Genomic DNA, 23,153 nt, shown 5'->3' on the forward strand with positions numbered 1-23,153 from the left:
AGAGTTATAGAAAAATATATTTCTTGTACATGATGTGGCTAGTGAAAGCTTTGCTCCCCATCCTTTCTACTGTTGGGCGAAGTTCACAGCACAGAAGCAGATAAGTTAATTGTTGTTTTAAGTCTGTCCAAGAGAAAGGCTGTATTAGTGAATACAGTGGGTTCTTTGTTGGTTATATGCTTTTGGAGATAAGTCTCTTGATTAAACTTAAAATATAAGCCATAGTTATTAATTTAACCTGGGGCAGTATTTGTAGAGGAATAAGACGGTGTTATTTTCTGCGTCTGTAGATTGTGAAGGAGCAGTGATATGTACTACTTGTCAGATGTGGGAGTTTAAAGAGATTTTAAGGGTTACTGCGGATTATATCTGCCATTAATGCTGTTGGATGCAAATCTGATCAGATCGAATGGATTGGTTGGAGAGACAGATAGAAGCAATGAGGAATTTGCAACAGCAACAGTATGTGATGGATGGCAGTTATAGAAAAGGGGGTAAGTCTCAGATACAGTCACATAGATGGGTTAACTCCAGGAAGGGTAAGAGAGGTAGGCAGCTAGTGCAGGAGTCTTTTGTGGATATACACATTTCAAACAGGTATGCTGTTTTGGAAAATGTAAGGGGTAATGGTTTTTAAGGGAACGTAGCATGAACAACCAAGTTTCTGGTATTGAGACTGGCTCTAATGCAACAAAGGATATGCTGGTTTCCAACAGATCAATTGTTGGATTCTGTAGTCTGAGGTACAGACAGACGTTTCTGTGGCCAGCAAAGAAAAAACAGAATGGTGTGTTTCTCTGGTGCCAGGATCAAGGATGTCTCAGAGTGGGTGCAGAATGTTCTCATGGGGGAAGAGAGGCCAGCAGGAGGTCATTGTCCACATTGAAACCAACGACATAGGAAGGGAAAAGGTTGATATTCTGAAAGGAGATTACAGAGAGTTAAGCAGAAATTTAAAAAGGAGGTTCTCAAGGGTAGTAATATCTGGATTACTCCCAGTGCTACGAGCTAGTGAGGACAGGAATAGGAGGATAGAGCAGATGAATGCATGGCTGAGGAGCTGGTGTATAGGAGAAGGATTCACATTTTTGGATCATTGGAATCTCTTTTGGGGTAGAAGTGACCTGTACAAGAAGGATGGATTGCACCTAAATTGGAAGGGGACTAATATACTGGCAGGGAAATTTGCTAGAACTGCTTGGGAGGATTTAAACTAGTAAGGTGGGGGGATGGGGGGGTAGGACCCAGGAAGAAAGTGAGGAAAGAGATCGATCTGAGACGGGTACAGCTGAGAACAGAAGTGAGTCAAACAGTCAGGGCAGGCAGGGACAAGGTAGGACTAATAAATTAAACTGCATTTATTTCAATGCAAGGGGCCTAACAGGGAAGGCAGATGAACTCAGGGCATGGTTAGGAACATGGGACTGGGATATCATAGCAATTACAGAAACATGACTCAGGGATGGGCAGGACTGGCAGCTTAATGTTCCAAGATACAAATGCTACAGGAAGGATAGAAAGGGAGGCAAGAGAGGAGGGGGAGTGGCATTTTTGATAAAGGATAGCATTACACCTGTGCTTAGGGGGGATATTCCTGGAAATACATCCGGGGAAGTTATTTGGGTGGAACTGAGAAATAAGAAAGGGATGATCACCTTATTGGGATTGTATTATAGACACCCAATAGAGGGAAATTGAGAAACAAACTTGTAAGGAGATCTCAGCTATCTGTAAGAATAATAGGGTATTATGGTAGGGGATTTTAAATTTCCAAACATCGACTGGGGTGCCATAGTGTTAAAGGTTTAGATGGAAAGGAATTTGTTAAGTGTGCACAGGACAATTTTCTGATTCAGTATGTGGATGTACCTACTAGAGAAGGTGCAAAACTTGACCTACTCTTGGGAAATAAGGCAGGGCAAGTGACTGAGGTGTCAGTGAGGGAGCACTTTGGGGCCAGCGATCATAATTCTATTCATTTTAAAATAGTGATGGAAAAGGATAGACCAGATCTAAAAGTTGAAGTTCTAAATTGGAGAAAGGCAAGAACTTTCAAAAACTGATTGGAGGCAGACGTTCGCAGGTAAAGGGATGGTTGGAAAATGGGAAACCTTCAGAAATGAGAAACAAGAATCCAGAGAAAGTATATTCCTGTCAGGGTGAAAGGGAAGGCTGGTAGGTATAGGGAATGCTGGATGACTAAAGAAATTGAGGGTTTGGTTAAGAAAAAGAAGGAAGCATATGTCAGGTATAGACAGGTTAGATCGAGTGAATCCTTAGAAGAGTATAACGGAAGTAGGAGTATACTTAAGAGGGAAATCAGGAGGGCAATAAGGGGACATGAGATAGCTTTGGCAAATAGAATTAAGGAGAATCCAAAGGGGTTTTACAAATATATTAAGGACAAAAGGGTAACGAGGGACAGAATAGGGCCCCTCAAAATTCAGAGGGCGGCCTTTGTGTGTAGCCACAGAAAATGGGGGAGATACTAAATGAATATTTTGCATCAATATTTACTGTGGAAAAGGATATGGAAGATATAGACTGTAGGGAAATAGATGGTGACATCTTGCAAAATGTCTAGATTACAGAGAGGAATTGCTGGATGTCTTGAAACGGTTAAAGGTGGATAAATCCCCAGGACCTGCTCATGTGTACCCTAGAACCCTGTGGGAAGCTAGAGAAGTGATTGTTGGGCCTCTTGCTGAGATATTTGTATCATTGATAGTCACAGGTGAGGTGCTGGAAGACTGGAGGTTGGCAAATGTGGTGCCACTGTTTAAGAAGGGTGGTAAGGACAAGCCAGGGAACTATAGACTGGTGAGCCTGACCTCAGTGGTGGGCAAGTTGTTGGAGGGAATCCTGAGGGACAGGATGTACAAGTATTTGGAAAGGAAGGGACTGATTCGGGATAGTCAACATGGCTTTGTGCATGGGAAATCATGTCTCACAAACTTGACTGAGTTTTTTGATGAAGTGATAAAGAAGATTGTGGGCAGAGCAGTAGATGTGATCTATATGGACTTCAGGAAGGCGTTCGACCAAGGTTCCCCATGGGAGACTGGTAAGTAACGTTAGATCTCTCAGAATACAGGGAGAATTAGCCATTTGGATACAGAATTGGCTCGAATGTAGAAGACAGAGGGTGGTGGTGGAGGGTTGTTTTTCAGACTGGAGGCCTGTGACCAGTGGAGTGCCACAAGGATCGGTGCTGGGACCTCTACTTTTTGTCATTTACATAGATGATTTGGATGCGAGCATAAGAGATACAGTTAGTTTTTTCCCTGGGATTGGGGTGTCCAGAACTAGACGGCATAGGTTTAGGGTGAGAGGGGAAAGATATAAAAGAGACCTAAGTGGTAACATTTTCACACAGAGGATGGTACGTATATGGAATGAGCTGCCAGAGGAAGTGGTGGAGGCTGGTACAATTGCAATATTTAAGAGGCATTTGGCTGGGTATATGAATAGGAAGGGTTTAGAGGGATATGGGCTGGGTGCTGGCAGGTGAGACTAGATTGGGTTGGGATATCTAGTCGGCATGGACAAGTTGGACCGAACAGTCTGTTTCCATGCTGTACATCTCTGACTCTCTGACTCTTTCTGTACCTGTCATATATTAAAACTAAATTTCTTCAAACTATTATGTTAATTCCTTCTCCTCTTGAGTTTTTTTTTGTCGCTCATTTTGCTGTGGATGTTGAGCAATTTTCTTTTTCCTTTTCAATAATTTTGCTGGCGATGCTTCCATGCTGATTTCAATAAAATGGACCCAAAAGTAGTATTCTGATCTTTACACAATGGTCCAGTGAAAATGTATTCTGCAGTTCAATCTCATTCAACATGAAGTCATGGAGAAAAAAGTATTTTTCATTCCTGTAACTTTCAAAAACATTCTTTGGATATTGGTCTTCAAACTGTCAAGGAATATAAATCTTTTCACTACCTCTCATTGGCAATTGAGGAGAAACCATCAGAATGACCTTTTAACAACTGGGAATATTAAGGTCAGCTCACTGACGAAGTGCTTTTCTATAACCAGGATGAATGGATGGGGATTTGTTTCTTTGTGAAGTTCTTTTGTTGTGATCAGGCATTTCTTTATTTGAAATTGCAAGTATTTTTTCCTGACCGACTTATTGATCAGCATTTCTGGATTAGATGTCTGCCTTAACAGACAGTGCCCCTAATTATTGGTTGCACTGGCAAACCCATAGCGACCAAAACTTTGCACAAGCACTTTGAAAATCATGTTTGATATTTTTGCTTCAAGAGCGAGTCTCACACCAATGCCGGCCAACACTAACTCAGTGAAAATCCTACCTGTGCCAGGAGAAAATGTCAACCTTCCACACTCGCAATGAATAGTAATATCCAGTAACCACTGCCAATATGACAGCTAGCTCTTGAAGTAAACCTTGCAGCAGATAGGCAAGATGTCAACTCACTACCACTTCCTCAAGGGCAACTAGAGAAGGGCAATAAATGCTGGCCAGCCAGAACACCCACATCCCACAAATGAATTTTTTTACAATTTGTAGACAATCTACCATGAGGTATAGAGCAAAACTTGTTTTTAATGCAAATGAGACTAGATTTATTCAGAATATCCGGCCAGCATGGAAGAGTTGGACCAAAGGGTCTGTTTCTGTGCTGTATATCTCTCTGACTCTGTGACAAACAGCACTTGTAATATGTTTTAGTCCATCTTCCGCCTAAGGGGTGATGTGGGCGTCCTCCCCTCGCCATTTCCCCCTTGCAATACCATATCTTTCGTAATACCAACAAATCAAATTATTGGGGACCAATCTACCCAAGACATTCCAGATGGGTCAGCAGGATTTCCGTGATGATAATACGAGTACTGGCAACCATTCTTTTCAAAGACCATAAGAACTAGGCACAGGAGTATGCAATTTGGTCCTTGAGCCTGCTCCTCCATTCAATACGATAATGGCTAATTTCACCTCCGCCTCAATTCAGCATTCCAATCTGCTAAACACTTCAACTCACTACGAACTACAAATGTCTGTTGCCTCCTTAAAGTTACTTAATGCCTCAGCATCCACCTGTGGATCAGTAAATTCTACAGATTCACAACTCTTTGAGAGAAGTAATTTGACCTCCTCTCTCGTAAATCTGTGACCCCTAAAGCTATGACCTCCTGTTCTAGATTGCCCTACAAGAGAAAATATTCCATTAATGTCAAGTTTGTCATAGAGATTTACAGCACACAAACAGATCCTTCGGTCCAACTCATCCACGCCGACCAGATATCCCAACCCAATCTCGTCCCACCTGCCAGTACCTAGCCCGTATCCCTCCAAACCCTTCCTATTCATATACCCATCCAGATGCCTTTTAAATATTGCAATTGTACTAGCCTCCACCATTTTCTCTGGCACCTCATTCCATACCGTACCACCCTTTGTGTGAAAAGGTTGCCCCTTAGGTCTCTTTTATGTCTTTCCCCTCTCACCCTAAACCTATGCCCTCTAGTTCTGGACTCTGCCACTCCAGGGAAAAGACTTTGTCTATTTATCCTATCTCTGTCCCTCATGATTTTATAACCCTCTATCAGGTCACCGCTCAGCCTCCAATGCTGCAGGGAAAACAGCACCAGCCTATTAAACCTCCCCCTATAGCTCAAACCCTCCATCCCTGGCAACATCCTTGTAGATCTTTTCTGAACTCTTTCAAGTTTCACAGCATCCTTCCGATAGGCAGGAGATCAGACTTGCACGCAGTATTCCAATAGTGGTCTAACCAATGTCCTGTACAGCCGCAACGTGACCTCCAACTCCTGTACTCAGTATTTTGACCAATGAAGGAAAGCATACCAAATGCTTCCTTCACTATCCTATCTACCCATGACTCCACCTTCAAGGAGCTATGAAACTGCACTACCCTTTCACATCTTTTACACCTCAATTAGATCTCCTTTCATTTTTCTAAATTCTAGAGAATATAGGTTCAATCACTCTTTGTAAGACAACTCCCACATCTCTGGAATTAATCTAGTGAACCTCCTCTGAACTGCCTCTAATACAACTATATCCCTCAAGTAAGGGGACCAAAACAGTTTGTAGTACTCCAGGCGCAGTGTCACTAATGCCTTGCACAGTAACACGTGCAGCAATAAATATAAGTATTCCATTTACCTTTCTTATCATCTGCTGAACCTGTATAAGTTTTCTGCTATTCATGTATTTCTGCTATTCTGCTATTCAGGTACCTCTGCGCCAAAGAAGTCTGCAGTTTCTCTCCATGAAGGTAACCAGCTGTCTTTCTATACCTGTGATCAAAATGAATAACCTCACAGTTAGAGTCATAGAGATATACAGCACAGAAAAGACTTTGTCTATTTACCCTATCCATGCCCCTCATAATTTTGTAAACCATTATAAGGTCACCCCTCAGCTTTCAACGCTCCAGAGAAAACAGCCCCAGCCTGTTCAGCGTCTCCCTATAACTCAAATCCTCCAACCCTGGCAACATCCTTGTAAATCTTTTCTGAACCCTTTCAAATTTTACAACATCCTTCCGATAGGAAGGAGACCAGAATTGCACGCAATATTCCAACAGTGGCCTAACCAATGTCCTGTACAGCTGCAACATGACCTCCCAACTCCTGTACTCAATACTCTGACCAATAAAGGAAAGCATACCAAACACCGCCTTCACTATTCTATCTACCTGCGACCCCACTTTCAAGGAGCTGTGATCCTGCACTCCAAGGTCTCTTTGTTCAGCAACACTCCCTAGGATCTTACCATTAAGTGTATATATCCTGCTAAGATTTGCTTTCCCAAAATGCAGCATCCCGTATTTATCTGAATTAAACTCCATCTGCCACTTCTCGACCCATTGCCCCATCTGGTCAAGATCCTGTTGTAATCTGAGGTAACCCTCTTTGCTGTCCACTATATCTCCAATTTTGGTGTCATCTGCAAATTTACTAACTGTACTTCTTATGCTCGCATCCAAATCATTTATGTAAATGACAAAAAGCAGAGAACCCATCACCGATCCTTGTGGCACTCCGCTGGTCACAGGCCTCCAGTCTGAAAAACAACCCTCCACCACCATCCTTGTGTTATCCTCATTAAACTTCATCTGCCAAATTTTGGCACCTTCACCTAATCTATCCATATCAATTTGTAAATGTCTTATTTCTTCCTTGGAGCCTACTTTGTATCATTGAGCACTTTTCATTAGCAAGGGCTGTCAACTGTGACAGTGCTTTCACAAGATGGTCCAGAACTCCGAGCTATGCTTTACAAACAGGAAAAAGAATCTGTGAACTATCTTTCATTATAACGTATATTTTACATGGTTCCAATGAATTGAACTTAAGCAGAAGATGAAGTGTGGTGGTAATTCTAGAGTTGGCTTGACATTTTCTTCAGCTATTTTCAACATTACAAAATGCTTTGTTATTGGAATCGGCTACTGTACACAAAAGATAATTGAAAATCATTAGATACTTTGTCCAGTGGCACTAACAGGACAGTACGTTCTGTGCCCATTATGTTGCATTGTTCTGTATCTATTGCAAGATAACTAACTTCACAATTAACATATTTGTTGTTGCAAGGTATTGCAGCCACATGAGTAAAAGAAGCCAGAGCAACAACTTGAGCTGCTTAATGTTTCAGAGATGTACAATTTTGGATTAAATATCACCTCTGCAATGAGGATTTCTTAACATTTGGTTCAGAAAAATTTGCATGCTCCAGTGGAAATTTATATAAAAACTTGCAGTTAATGGCGCAAACATAGACTTCATATGATGTAACCCTTGTTTCGGTGTGTTGCAGCAGCAGTGGGGAAGTGGTGATGATTGCAACACAGTGGAAAGCTCTTTAGTTTACATCAGTAGAAGGCAAATTATATGAGCAAATTTGTTTTCATTATTCATGTATTCTAACCATTCAATCTTGCCAATTGATGGAATTGGCATTCTGATTATGACTTGTTAAGAGAGTTTGTTTTACACCCTTTTAATGGGAAAGCATTTTTTGGGAGGGCAGTGAGGGAGGTCATGTAGTTGGCCCTCCTGTCCAAAGGTGTCAGTCTTTCCTGTGTGATTTCGTTATGACGAATTAGAATTACAGCCTCTTCCTGTTTAATGATGAGTATGCATTTTTAAACTGTTCAAAGTCATAGAGTCACATACATTGGAAACAGACCCTTCAGTCTAATTAGTCCATGCCAACGTGTTCCAAACTAAACTAGTCCCACTTAATTGCTTTTTGGAGGGATACAGACCAAGCTTTCCTATTCATGTCACAATTCTAATGTCATTTAAACGTTGTAACTCTACCTGCATCCACCACTTCTTCCAGTGGTTCATTACCCACACTAACCAGACTTGATGTTAAAAAAAAGTTGCCTCTCATGTTCTTTTTGAATCTTTTTCCTCTTAGTTTAAAAATATGCCCCCTAATTTTTAACTCCCCACCTTAGTCATTGTCATTCACTTTCTGCTCCTCATGATTTTATCAATTCTTATAAATTATTAGTTACCTTTAATATACAATGCAACCTACAGGATTTGATAAATTTGTTTGAGATTTCTGAAGTTACATCTGAGACTAATGGAAAATTTATATGAAAACTTGCAGTTAATGGCCCAAACATAGACTTCATATCAGCCATTTTTGAACTAACTGTGTGATGTATTGTTATTGGCAATGTGGTTACATCAAGGAAATAATTTCATTCAGCATTCTTTTTGGAGGAATGTTAAATTGAAAGCAAGTTGCAATCTCTGTCTTAATTTTTATCCAGACACAGGTGTTTTTGTGCCTTATAACAATCCATGTTTCAATATCTGAGGAGGGACACTATCTTGTAATACTTAAAAGTTTTGTAGATGGAGGTACTTTATGCTATAATTACATTGTTCTAGTTGTTCACTGATATCCATTCCCAGCAGGTGTACTGAACACTATCTTCTTGGATCAAATAATAACTTCAACATTACAATGAAGCCATTAAAACATGTGGACCTTGCTTAAAGAAAGAACAATGCAATCATAATTACAAATCATAGACAACTAAGATTCATTTTTGCTTAAGGCAAATAAACATTTTGCAATCCATAAAAATCAACGTCAAAATTCTTCATCATCATCATCGTGAAGAAAAGGAAGATTTTGTGCTCATTTCAATGTTAAAAGCAATGGCAAGTGTAACACAAGGCAAGTTATAGTAATTGCATTCTCCTGAAGTTAAAGATGAGCAAATATTTGGGTGCCTTCCTTCTAATACACTCTTCTCCAACTAGAAATCAAAAAATAATCAATAGGAAAGTGGAAAAGAACTGAAGTTGCCAGGAAAGTCCTTGGATAAACAACAGCTCTGAATTAAGCAGATTGTAGCATGGAGGACAGCCCTTCCCAATACAAGCTCACATTCGCAAATGCTGTTTTGCATTATCACCTGTTTGATCAACAGTTGTTAACATGAAGCTACAAGCATACAGGCTGCCCTTCCTTGTGGCTGTAGGTAGACAAGCAGGAGGCTGGAAGAACACAGCAAGCTGGGCAGCAGCAGGTGGTGGAGAAGTTGACGTTTCTGGTGTAACCTTTCTTCAGGACTGGGGTGGCCTGTCTGAAGGAGTAATATTCCTTCTTGAACACCTAGTGTAATGAAACACCTTTTTGGTTCAATGTGAGAACATTACATAGAATCATAGAATCCCTACAGTGTGGAAACAAGCCCTTTGGCCCAACAAGTCCACACTGACCCTCCGAAGAGTAACCCACTCAAACCCATTTCTTCACCCCACTACTCAACATTTACCCATGACTAATGCACCTAACCTACACATTCCTGAACACTATAGGTGAATTGGCCATGCTAAATTGCCCAATCTATGCATCGTTGGAAGATTAAAAAGCTTTAAATCAATTGAAAACATTAACTTTTAGTGAACAACAAGAAAAGCACCTTTTATTTTCTGTTGTGTTCTCTTTGCATATTTCTGGGAATGATAAAGGAACAGCTTGCCTTTCAAGCGATGGCAGATTTCCTGTCAATGAGCAATCTCTTCATCCAACTGAATTATTGGAAGCGGGTGTCATTTCAGTCCACCCAGCATATGGTGCATGACACTGCATTACTGTGTTATACTGAAGGTGATGTTCCTCCTGCTCAGGTTGTGTATCTTCCATTGATGAGAAAGTGAGGTCTGCAGATGCTGGAGATCAAAGTTGAAACTTTATTGCTGGAACAGCACAGCAGGTCAGGCAGCATCCAGGGAACAGGAGATTCGACGTTTCGGGCACAGGCCCTTCTTCAGGAATGAGCAGAGAGTGTTCAGCAGGAGAAGATAAAAGGTAGGGAGGAGGGACTTGGAGGAGGGGAGTTGGAAATGTGATAGGTGGAAAGAGGTCAAGGTGAGGGTGATAGGTCGGAGTAGGGTGGAGGCAGAGAGGTCAAGAAGAAGACTGCAGGTCAGGAAGGCGGTGCCGGGCTGGAAGGATCCGGCTGAGACAAGGTGGGGGGAGGGGGGATGAAGAAACTGGTGAAGTCCAAGTTCATCCCCTGCGGTTGGAGGGTTCCCAGTCGGAAGATAAGACGCTCCTCCTCCGACCGTCGGGTTGTTGTGGTTTGGCGGTGGATGAGTCCAATGACCTGCATATCCTCGGTGGAGTGGGAGGGGGAGTTGAAATGCTGTGCCACAGGTTGGTTGGGTTGGTTCGTCCGGGTGGCCCAGAGGTGCTCTCTGAATCGCGATTCAGAGAGCACCTCTGGGCCACCCGGACGAACCAACCCAACCAACCTGTGGCACAGCATTTCAACTCCCCCTCCCACTCCACCGAGGATATGCAGGTCATTGGACTCATCCACCGCCAAACCACAACAACCCGACGGTCGGAGGAGGAGCGTCTTATCTTCCGACTGGGAACCCTCCAACCGCAGGGGATGAACTTGGACTTCACCAGTTTCTTCATCCCCCCTCCCCCCACCTTGTCTCAGCCGGATCCTTCCAGCCCGGCACCGCCTTCCTGACCTGCAGTCTTCTTCTTGACCTCTCCGCCTCCACCCTACTCCGACCTATCACCCTCACCTTGACCTCTTTCCACCTATCACATTTCCAACTCCCCTCCTCCAAGTCCCTCCTCCTACCTTTTATCTTCTCCTGCTGAACACTCTCTGCTCATTCCTGAAGAAGGGCCTGTGCCCGAAACGTCGAATCTCCTGTTCCCTGGATGCTGCCTGACCTGCTGTGCTGTTCCAGCAATAAAGTATCTTCCATTGATGACTGCTGCCATTCCCCCAGTTCTTCACCTTCCATCTCTTTCTTCTTTCCATGTTCCAGTTGCACAGGACACAAGGGATATGCGGCACACTGTGGACTGTACTAAAACCCACCACCTCGTTCAAAAAATAAAGGACTGATCCAAACATCATTATCTTGTCTGTAATAATATAAAGCAAACAATTGCAGATACTGGAGATCCAAAACGAACAGAAGTCATTGGGGAAACTCTGCAAGTCAGAGAAAACACAGATTTCCCTCCACAGATGCTGCCAGATCTATTGCATTTCTCCAGCAATTTTGATTTTAGTTTATTATCATAACCTCAGGAGGCCTGTCATCTGTTCCAAGATAGTCCAAGCCTTAGAGTAAGGTGCGTTGTACCTACGCTCATCCTCGGTCAATGGCTTACACAATAAAGTCATCAGCCATCGCTGTAGAAGGTAGCCTTTGTCCTTCAGTAACCAACCTTGTATGGCATTCAGCCCTTGAAATGAGGAGCAAGGAAGTTCTCAAGGATACAGGTATCATGGCACCTTCCAACAAAGCTTATGCAGACTTCTAGCATGTGGTATCAGTGATCATGGATGACTGTACATTGTGGGAATGAACCCATTTCAGTTGTTGCAACCTGCTTCATTGTAGGAAAGGCAATAGAATTGGTTTGTGGTTCTGTTTGTTTGTTTGTCACTGGACAATGCTTATCAGTAAGTAGATAAGGAAAATATGCATTCAGTTCCAAATATGGAAATATCTGATCCTGCAAAAGAACTTCAGAAAGAAACAACAATAGAAATCAAAGGCATAAGATAAGTAAAAGTGGAAGGGAAAAAAACAAGGGCAAAAAACAAATTGAGTCACAGTATAAAATAAAGCTGCATTATAAACAAGGTTAAAAGATAAGTATAAAGATGTAATGTCTAAATGCAAGGAGTATTCACAACAAGCTAGGTGAATTAGCAGCACAAACAGATTATAAATAATAATGACATAATTGTGGTTACAAAGACATGGCTGCAGGGTTACCAAAGATGGTGACAGAGCTATTCATCTTTTGGGAAAGATAGACAAAAAAGGAAAAGAGATGGTATAGCATTGTTAGTACAAAGATTAAGCCAATGTATTAGTGGGAAAGCATATTGGCTTGGGAAATCATGATGGGGAATCTGTTTGGGTAGAGACAAGAAATACGAATGGGCAAAAAACGTTGCTGCGGATTATCTATATGTTTCCCAAAATTGGTGGAAATGTCAGGGAAGTTATTAACCAATAAATCGGAGATGCATGCTATAAGGGTATAGCTGTAATCATGGGTAACTTTAACTTCTGTATAGATTAGCCAAACCAAACATAGTATTGCAAAATGAAATTTCCTTGAGTGTGTATGTGATGGATTTTAGATTACTGTGTTGAGGAGCCAACCAGAGGTTAGGCACAGCCTATTCTAAACTGGGTACTGCGCAATGAGAGAGGATTAGTTAACAATCCTGTTGTGCCCTAAGAGCAACTGCAGTATGATAGAATTCTTTTTTAAGATGGGAAGTGAAGTGGTCAAATCCAAAGCTATGGTTCTGGAGCAGCACAGTAGCTCAGTGGTTAGCACTGCTGCCTCACAGCACCAGGGACCAGGGTTTGAAACCACCCTCAGGTGACTATCTTGGTGGAGTTGACACATTCTCCATGTGTCTGCTTAGATTTCCTCCAGCTGCCCCAGTTTCCTCCCACAGTCCATAGATGTGCAAGTTAGGTGGATTGGCCGTGCTAAATTGCCCATAGTGTCCAGAAATGTGTAGGCTCTGAGGGTTAGCCAAGGGAAATGAAGGGTTACCAGGCTAGGGTGGGGTGGGGTGGACTGCGTCTGGATGGGATGCTTTTTGGACAGTTGATGTGGACTTGATGGGCCAAATAGCCTCATCTGCAATGTAGGGATTCTGTGATCCCACGAAATCTAAATAAATGGAATTGAGAGGGTGTGAGCCACAAATTGGCATGGATAAATTGGAGAACCTTAATGAAGGAGTTGATGATGAATAGGCAATGTTTCATATTTAAAGCATGTTTATACTATTAACAACAATGATTATTCATACTTGTCCAATGCAAAAATGAAACAGAAAAGGTGGTGTAACTAGGGTTTACAAAATAAGTTAGAGATAGAATAAGATCTAAAGAGTAGGCATATAAAATTGCTAGAAAAAAAAGACAACAAGTCTGAAAACTGGCAACATTTTAGGATAGAGCAAAAGAGAACAAAAAAGTTGTATCAAGAGAGAGAAAATAGTGTATGAGAGTAAAATTTGTAGGAAACATAGCTGACCATACAAGCCTTAATAAATAGGTGAAGCAAAAGCATTAGAAAAGACAAATATAGATCCCTTACCGTCAGAAGCTGGGGAAATTATAATGGAGAACAAAGAGATAGTTAAAGAATTTAACAAATAATTTGGTTCTATCCTCAAAAGAGAAAACTAGCAACCTGTTAGAAATGTTAAGGAACCAAGCATGGAATGAGAATGCGGAATTGAAGGAAATTCATATTAGCAAGAAAATGGGGAAACTAATGAGTTTAAAGGCTGACAGATCATCTAGGCCTGATGATCTGCATCCCAAAGTACTAAAGTAAGTGACACTAGAAATATTGAATGCATCGGGTGGTCGACTTACAAACTTTTTAGATTTTAGAGCAGTCCTACAGATTGAAGGGTAGCAAATCTAACCACATTATTTTAAAAAAAGGGAGGGTGATTTAAAATAAAAAACAGAATTACAAAAGTTAGCCTAACATTAGAGGTGGATTAAATGCTGGAGTCTCAAATAAACGATGTGATAGCAGAACGTTTGGAAAGCATTATTAGGATTGGACAATGCCAGCATGGTTTTTATGAAACGATCATGCTTAGCAAACATACTGGAATGTTTTGAGGATGTAACTAGTAAAACAGTTAAGGGAGAACCAGTGAACGTGATGAACTTACATGTTCAGAAGGCTTTTAATAAGATTTCTCTTAACAGAGCACTGGTCTAAGTTAGAGCACATGGGATGAGGGTGATAGATTAGCATGGATCAAGAATTGATTGACACGATGAACAAAGAATGGGAATGAATAGGTCTTTTTGCAGGTGGGGTAGTAGGGTACTGCAATAATTGTTGCTTGGTTATATATATATATTATAACCATATTTGTGGTGAGTGTTTTAATCATGCTGGTCAGACCTGTTGTGTCACACCTCTGGAACAGGTAGACTTGAACCAAGGCTTTCTGGCCCGCAGGTAGGAATACAGCCACAGTGCCACAAAACACATTCTGTGCGCTCAGCAGCAGAGCTCAGATTTAAATGTGAAAATGGACCAGACCTGCAGGGAGTCATTGTGAAAGGAGATATATGAACAAACTGGACTTTTAACAATTTTCTAATCAATTAACATTTATAACCCTAGCATTAGTGTAGTGCAGCAACAATCACATTTCACATTAATAATAAGGAAGTCCGTAACTTTCCTACTCTTGGTAAGTGACTGATGTTCCTGAGTTTAGTTTTGAGACTGATTTTTCAAAGTGTGGTTTTATAATTTTGTGTAGGACTCATAATCTAGTGTAACAAATTAACACACCTTGGTTCTAACCTATTGAGAGTATTGTTTGCAGGTAATTTTAGGGTCAATTGAAAATTTTCGTCAGTGGAAAGGTATTTGTCATGTAATCTTGCTTTAGATGAACAACTGAAATGTTACTGCTTGGATAAGCTTTATATAAATTGAAAATATTGAAGCATGTTTTTAAATGCAAGAATTTTTGTAAACTGATTTCACCTCCTTTTTGCTTTCAACTTTTTCTAGATTTCCTCACAAAATTGGACACAGCAATGAATATTGCAAGGTGACCTCATCATAATATCCAACAGCCTTTCAACTCTGGCACTACTTAAACATCTCAGCTTGCTATGTGAATCTGTTCTCTGCTCAGACATTTAAAAATCAGTGTTGTGATTCATGCTTCACGTGAACTCCATTGAACAAAACACTAGTTGTTTCAGTGTTGCTAATTATATTTAGAACAACTTGGATCTCCAAAGTGGATCAAGAAACTTGCCATATTTTCTTTTTGCAGTATGTCCTAATAATTTTGTCTTTCAATGATCAGAGACTGTCAACCACTTTGTAAAGTAATAAAGAGACGCAACTTTGATCACTGTTGTAACTTCATAATATATTCAAGATCATGAGAAGACCAAATAAACATCGACAGCTCCAATTTTTTAGTCTCTTCAGCAGGAAACCTAAATCAAAATCAAAGCTGGAGATGTCCACCGTTGCAGTTGAGGGAACACATGCAAAAACTGAAAATCAGGATGAAAAGAAAATGTCCTCCACTAACAGGACAACACATTCATCCAGTAATGAACAGTTGTTGGGTACTTTAGAGTGCCCACTCTGCCTTCTTAGCCAACCTCGATCCCGGTTCCCAGAGATCACTTCTTGTCACCATCGTTCTTGCCTGGATTGCTTACAGCAATATTTGAAGATTGAAATTACAGAGAGTCGGGTCAATGTTGCCTGTCCAGAATGTTCAGAGTTATTTCATCCATCAGACATTCGTATGATTCTCAACAATGGCACTTTGATGGAAAAGTACGAGGAGTTCATGCTGCGAAGGTACCTTGCATCTGACCCAGATGCTCGATGGTGCCCTGCACCTGACTGTAGGTATGTCCTGCATGGCTAATCAATTTGATTAATTTGAAGTATGTGTGTTTTATTTTCCCCAGTTAATTACTACACAAATAAAGGATGCTGAACTGACTATGTAAGAGTCGCTACTTTTGTGACTGATTTTTATCACTAAATATACTGAGTTCTTTTATGTTCATTCATGGCATGTTGCTCGGTTGACCAACGTTTATTGCTTATCCCTAATTGGCCAGAGGGTAGTTTAGAGTCATCTATTTTGTGGGTCTGAAGTTATATGCTGGCCAGATCAGGTTAAGGACAGCAGTTTCCTTCCCTCAACTACATTTGTGAACCAGATGGGTATTTCCAACAACCAACAATGCTTCCATGGTCTTCATTTGACTCTTAATTCCAGATGTTTGCATTCTATATGCCATGGTGAGATTCAGGTACCCAGAACAGTATCTAGTCTCTGGACTAAGATTTCAGTGATAATACCACTGGGCCATCACCTTCCAAGGTTATCATTGCTAATAATACAGCGAATACATATGCAAGCTAAGAAAATCATACAAGGAATATGTACATGAGTTGGTTCCTCAAGTTGCTCCTCATGGCTGATTTTTGACCTCACTCTGCTTTCCCATCTGAGCTTTGCATCCTTTAATATTTAATATTTCGTTTAATATTAGAAAAGCTTTTTTTTAATTCTTGAATCTACTCATCAACTGAGTATCTCCAGCTCTCTGAAGTGAAGATTTTCAAAGGTTCACTGCTGTTTGAGTAAAAAAAAAACTCATCACCTCCACCCTAAAGGCCCAGCCAACCCCTTTCTCCTGGCATTATACTGGACCGTTCAGTTTAATCTGTAGTATCTCTAGTTTATTTTTCCCTTTGGTTTCATGTCTGGCATCATCCTGAAGATGTTAAATTCTGTCGGAAGAACAATACTTGGCCTGTGACTCTGGCTTCACCCAGACATTGTCCCTCAACCCAGGTATTGGATAGCTGGAAGAAAGTAACCTTTTGATAATGTATGTGTAGCTGAAATGAGTAGAACTGTGACAAGTGTATCTGGGACTTCAGGCTATCATGAAGAAGACAAAAAGCAAGAAGAAAAAAGATTGAGTCTCACCATAGGAGATCATAATGCAGTTTTTTTTCCCCTGCCTCCCTCAAATTTGGATTTGTATGTCCACGTAATCAGTTCCACTGAGCTGACCATTTGGGGCAGTGGGGAGAAAATGGTTTTGAGGGAAAGGATAGCTATGATCTAGTTGAATGGTAGGGTAGGTTTGCTGGGCTAAATGGCCAACTTCTGCCCCTATTTCTTATGTTCCTATGTTTAGTGACACTGTGTTTTAGACCTTCCAATATTATTTGCTGCATATGACATTTGAATGTACTCACTTCATTTCTAATTTACAGTATTTAATAAAGCCTTGCATAGCACGTGGACAGGCATAGAGTTATGCTACAGTATTCCTTGGTCATCCTTTATAAGTCTAGACCTCTGGAACATTTTACATATTCTGTTACATTTTAGGAGAAGTTTGAAAGGGTTTTTGCAAACCTGTATATTGGAACAGTTTGTTTGTAATATTACATTGCAATGTGGGCCTTCTGCTATATTTGGGAACTTAAATTTGGTGTGATTCTCATTGGAGTCTTGGCTCAAGGATTTTTTTAAAGATTTATTTGTGCGTTTGCTGACAGAAGTAAACTGTTCAGTTTGGGTTTTCTGAGGGAAAAGGAGATAATAGATATGTTTAAGTTTATACACTCAAGTTTTTTTTTAGAAAGGTGAAATATTGTGCCAAGGCACTTTACAGCCTTTAGGACTCATCAACAATGTCGTACTTTCTATTGGTCTGCTCTCAGCAATACCAGTCTATTTTTGAGTATTCACACCTACCTATTTTGCATCTATATCTTTCTTTTATTCCAATTAGTGTTCCCATCATGTTGTGCTCTGGACACAGTATCTGTTCCATTCACTCCTCTTCCCTTTTAACAGCATGGAAAAACATTTTACTGCCCCCTTCAGTCTGAAGGAGAGTCATATTGGACTCAAAATGTTAACTCTGTTTCTCTCTCAACAGATGTTATGAGACCTGCTGAATTTCTCCACCGCTTTCTTTTTTTATCTGATCTTTATATCTGCTGTTATTAAAATGCTGGGAGTCTGATTTGTTTAAATTGATTGAATACAACTTTCTTTTTAAAAAAAGAAATGAATAACTTACTGCCATTTGAGTGAAAAAATGTCTCATTACCTCCACCCTAAAGGCCCAGCCAACCCTTTCTCTTGGCATTATACTGGACAGTTCAGTTTAATCTGTAATATATCTAGTTTATTTTTCCCTTGGTTTCATGTCTGGCATCGTCCTGAAGATGTTAAATTTTGTCAGAAGAACAGTCCTTGGCATGTGACTCAGACTTCAGCCAGACATTGTCCCTCAACCCAGGTATTGGATAGCTAGAAGAAAGTAACCTTTCTGATAATGTATGCTGTGGCTGAAATGAGTAGAACTGTGACAAGTGTACCTGGGCCTTCAGGCTATCATGAAGAAGACAAAGAGCAAGAAGAAAAAAATTTGAGCCTCACCATAGTGGATAGGGGATAGTGCAGATTTTTTCCCTGCAATCTTCAAATGATGTCAAAGCCTGTCATTTTGGCATACCTAGGGCGGTCAGCATAATGGTGATTCACTTGGTATTTCTACATGTATTGTAATGTATAATAGACAGATAAAGGAAACTGCCCTTTTGAATTGGACATCACTGCTTAATGTTTTTCAAATCTGGCAAGGTGTGGTACCTTGGTGCTATGTATCCGTCACAGACTAAATGTTCACTGCTGGGAATAGGCAATTGTGATACTGGCTATTAAGCCCAACTTTACCTTATTTCTCGGGAAAGCCTTTGAATCATGGTTGTGGAGGTTAGAAAGTCATCAATAGAACTGACTTTTCCAATTTTGCATTCTGCTATGATAAAAGACTTTTTTTAGCGAAGCATGTTTTGGGTACGACTTTAATAACAATAGAATGAAGACAGTGCAGAAGGACACCATTTGCTCCATTGAGCTAACACTGGTTCTTTATCAAGCAACCGAGTTGTTCTATTTCCTTGCTCTTTCCCAGCAGCCCTACAAATTTTTTTTACCCCTCAAATACCCATCCAGTTTCCTTTTTAAATTAATTGATTGATTGTTTCTGCTTCCACTCTTGTATTTTCTGGAACTTGTTACAAACAATATTCAAGTTTTATTAATAACTGTTAACAACCCTAACTTTTGACAGCAAAGATCCTTTGCACCTTCTTGTAATGTACGTAGACTTTGAATGCAGCAGTTATGAATGCCTGCATTCTGTTCAGGTCAGTATTGAGACAGAAGCATATACTATTTGATAGTGAGATGTGATGCTAAGCTATTTTTTTCGAAGAAATGTCTTCAGTTGATTAATATTTACTGTGTATTTTAGAGAAACTCCCTGTTCAGGCAACTTTAGACCTCTATTCTCGCAATATTGGCTTCGAAGTAATTCAATGTTACAAGGCATAACAGTTTTGTGGGCTAGACTGACTCTTTGCATAACTACATCTTAACTAAGATGCTGCAGTTTACCAACTTGTGCAATGTTTATGTTTTTTGGATGTAAAAATGTTGAATGATCACATGTAGCAGGTATCTTGTGGGATATTGGGGTCTTTTAAGAAACAAAGGATGTTTTGTGAACTTGGACTCTCTCTTTACAGTTATGGAGTAATCGCCAGTGGCTGTGCAACTTGCCCAAAGCTGACATGCGAGCGGTCAGGGTGTGCGACTGAATTCTGTTACCACTGCAAACAACTTTGGCATCCAGACCAAACTTGCAGTGAGGCTCGTAAGCAGAGGGATGTATTTGTGGCTGGAATAGAAAAACACTCTACCTCTCTTATTCACAGTGAAGAATCAGATAATGGTAAATATTGCTTTTCCTAGAAGGCAAGACTTTCGCCCGAGTTTTTTTCCTTACAACTTGATATATGACATGTCTTAAAATACATTGCTCAAAAGTGTTCTGAACAAATAGAATGCAAGTGACTGGACTCGCTGTGATGGTTCATCAGCAAGGTTAAATATTAACAAACCTCTGCACAGTTGTGTAAACGTTGTTCAATTGAGACATTCAAGCAGGTATTGTATGATTGTTTTGGATAAAAATAATGTGCAAAGGGCTTGGGGGAAAGGCAGGAGATTAGTACTAGATAATCATGCATATTTAACAAGCTGGTGCAGGCACAATGGGCTTCTGCATTGTAATACTTCTATGATAATGCCTGTGATTTCCTCAAAAGAGTAGCAAGCTACTGAATTGTGGAAGTCAACAATAAATGATATTTTTGAGGAGTTTTATGCATTGCATAGGTATTAATTTAGAGGCATCTAAATTGCTATTACTTGTAGTCATTGACTTTTGTAAAGAAGTCAGGAAGTGACAAGGAGTTTGGAACTACACTGGTATTTTCACTGGTCAGGTGAATAAGTCTGTTTTTGAGATTTCTACAGCAAATCCAGATCTTCCTCTCTGCTCAATGTATCCTTCAATTTCTGTTTCACAGTCTAAAACAGTGAAGTCAGCCAAGTTTTGCCAATGTTAAATCCAGCAAGCAATGGAAAGTTTTTTTTTCCTCATTTTTTTCTCTCCCTTATTCTGTTTGCCTTCACCTTACTTTAAATGAGTACCACACAAAATTATTAGAAGTTCCAATTCTAATTATGAAATCAGCTTACAACCTAACAAGAAAGTTTGATTCCCATTTGCAAATTAGGAGCTAGAAAAAGGTTTTGCCTCAGCCTTTCTAGCTAGGTCATCTTTGAACAATATCTCTTAACCATCTCTATTTTCTTTTCCCTTTTTTTTTCTAATCAACCTGGTCAGTGATGAATTTACAATCCTCTAGAGCTGGTGTGAATTGAATCTGGGCCCCTCGATCCAGAGATGGGGACACTGCCCTTGCACCACAAAAGGGCCCTGTCACCTTTTTATTCCTGTTGAAATCTAATGTATTTTTCTTTCTGCACAGTAATGATATTATACATATCTGGACACTTTTTTTTCCTTACAAATCATATACGTTACTCATTAAAAGAAAAAGTATCGAACATTACCCGCCAGACTAGTGCAATAATAAGTACAGGGGAATGAGAGTAAAGAAGGGAACCAAATTGTAAAATCTAATGATAGTAGATGCATGGCTAATTAAAGGCAATCTCTCCAGATAGTTCACAAATTACAAGCTATCCAATTGATGATTGGGTTGCAAAATATTCATCAGTGGAAGTAGATTCAGTTGCCACAGTACTGTGATCAGGACACTGTGATTTGAATTTAAGGCATCTGTCATTCTGGTGGTATGACAAGTGCCCATTGTTGAGCTTTTATGCAGCCCTGAATTATCTTCGTTTTGTTGATCTAAACTGCTGTTTAAACTTTTCCCTTCAAAGAAATGTGTTTTCCTTGCAGGAGAAAGTGAGGACTGCAGATGCTGGCGATCAGAGTTGAAGAGTGTGGTGCTGGAAAAGTCCAGCCGGTCAGGCAGCATCCTAGAAGCAGGAGAATCTACTTTTTGAGCATAAGCTCCTCATCAGGAATGAGGCTTGTGGCCCAAGAGGGCTGAGAGATAAATGGGAGCAGGGTGGAACAGTTCATCAACTTCACTAACACCTTCCATCCCCACCTCAAGTTCACTTGGATCATCTCAGACACCTCCATCCCCTTCCTGGACCTCTCCATCTCCATTTCCAGCAACCCAACTGGCATCTACGACAAATCTGCTAACTCCCACAGCTACCTGGACTATACCTCCTCCCACCCTGCCTCCTGTAAAAACGCCAGCCCTTATTCCCAATTCCTCTGCCTCTGCTGCATCTGCTCCCAGGAGGACCAGTTCCACTATAGAACATCCCAAATGGCCTCTTTCTTCAAAATGCAATTTCCCCTCCCACGTGGTTGACAATACCCTCCAGCGCATCTCCTCCACTTCTCGCACCTCTACCCGTGAACCCCACCCCTCCAGTCACAACAAGGACAGAACCACCCTGGTTCTCACCTTACACCCCACCAACCTTTGGATACATCGCATCATCCTCTGCCATTTCCGCCACCAACAAACAGACCCCACCACCAGGGATGTATTGCCTTCCACACCTCTATCTGCATTCCAGAGAGACTGTTCCCTCTGCGACTCTCTTGTTAGGTCTATGCCCACCACCAACCCACCCTCCACTGGCAGCATCTTGCCCTTTCCACTGCAAGAGAAACCTCCCCTCTTACCTCTGTCCAAGGCCCCAAAAGATCCTTCCACATCTGACAAAGGTCTACTTGTACTTCCACACACATCATCTACTGTCTCCGTTGCTCCCAACGTGGTCTCCTCTACTTTGGGGAGACAGGGTGCCAACTTGCAGAACATTTCAGAGAACATCTCTGGGACACACTCATTAAACAATCCCACCACCTATTGGTCGAATACTTTTAACTCCTCCTCCCACTCTGCCAAGGACATGCAAATCCTGGGCCTCTTCCACAGCCAAACCCTAACCACCCGACACATGAAGGAAGAATGCCTTATCTTCCCCTTTTGGACCCTCCTACCACACAGGGTCAATGTGGATTTCACCAGTTTCCGCTTTCTCTCTCCGCCCCCCCCCCCGCCAACCTTATCCCAGATTCAGCCTTCCAACTCAGCACCGCCCTCTTGAACTGTCATTCATATTCATCTTCCTTCCCACTTATCTGCTCCACTCTGTTCTCCGACCTATCAGCTTCACCCCCACCTTCATGTACATGTCATATTTCCAGCTACCTTTCCCCTACTCCCCCAGCCCCACTCTCTCCCATTTATCTCTTAGTCCCCTTGGGCCACAAGCCTCATTCCTGATGAAGGGCTTGCGCTTGAAATGTCGATTCCCATGTTTTCCTTGTACCCAGACTCAGAAATTTTACAACTTGTTAACAGGCTTAAGACATTGACAGACAACGTTTCTGACCCATCCGCCAAATCTGGACAAAGAGTTGAATGGCACTGGGAAGGAATGAATTAAGCTAATGACATTCATCAAGAGATTCGTTATGATATTCCCACCTTCCAATGAGCTGCTTTTATCATATTATAGCACGAAATAAACTAAACAATTAGAGTGGCAGGATCGGACAGATTCAG

General features: G+C 41.0%; 1 protein-coding gene across 4 annotated transcripts in view; it reads left to right on the forward strand.

The window, feature by feature from the left end:
• The window catches only part of LOC122547252 (E3 ubiquitin-protein ligase RNF19A), an 88,866-nt gene that overhangs the window by 45,778 nt on the left and 19,935 nt on the right, over positions 1-23,153 (forward strand). For 3 of the 4 annotated variants that reach the window (XM_087981780.1, XM_087981779.1, XM_087981781.1), the window contains exons 3-4: positions 15,111-15,977; positions 19,704-19,909. In XM_087981780.1, coding sequence (XP_087837906.1) covers positions 15,493-15,977; positions 19,704-19,909 — 691 coding nt within the window. In that variant the 5' untranslated portion in view covers positions 15,111-15,492. Of the gene's footprint in view, positions 1-6,231; positions 6,274-15,110; positions 15,978-19,703; positions 19,910-23,153 lie in introns of all 4 variants that reach the window. The other variant, XM_043685894.2, reaches the window with a different exon arrangement.

This window comes from Chiloscyllium plagiosum, unplaced genomic scaffold (genome assembly GCF_037043375.1).
Source record: "Chiloscyllium plagiosum isolate Xiang-an unplaced genomic scaffold, Cpla_swu_hap1 HiC_scaffold_3, whole genome shotgun sequence".
NCBI lineage: Eukaryota > Metazoa > Chordata > Chondrichthyes > Orectolobiformes > Hemiscylliidae > Chiloscyllium > Chiloscyllium plagiosum.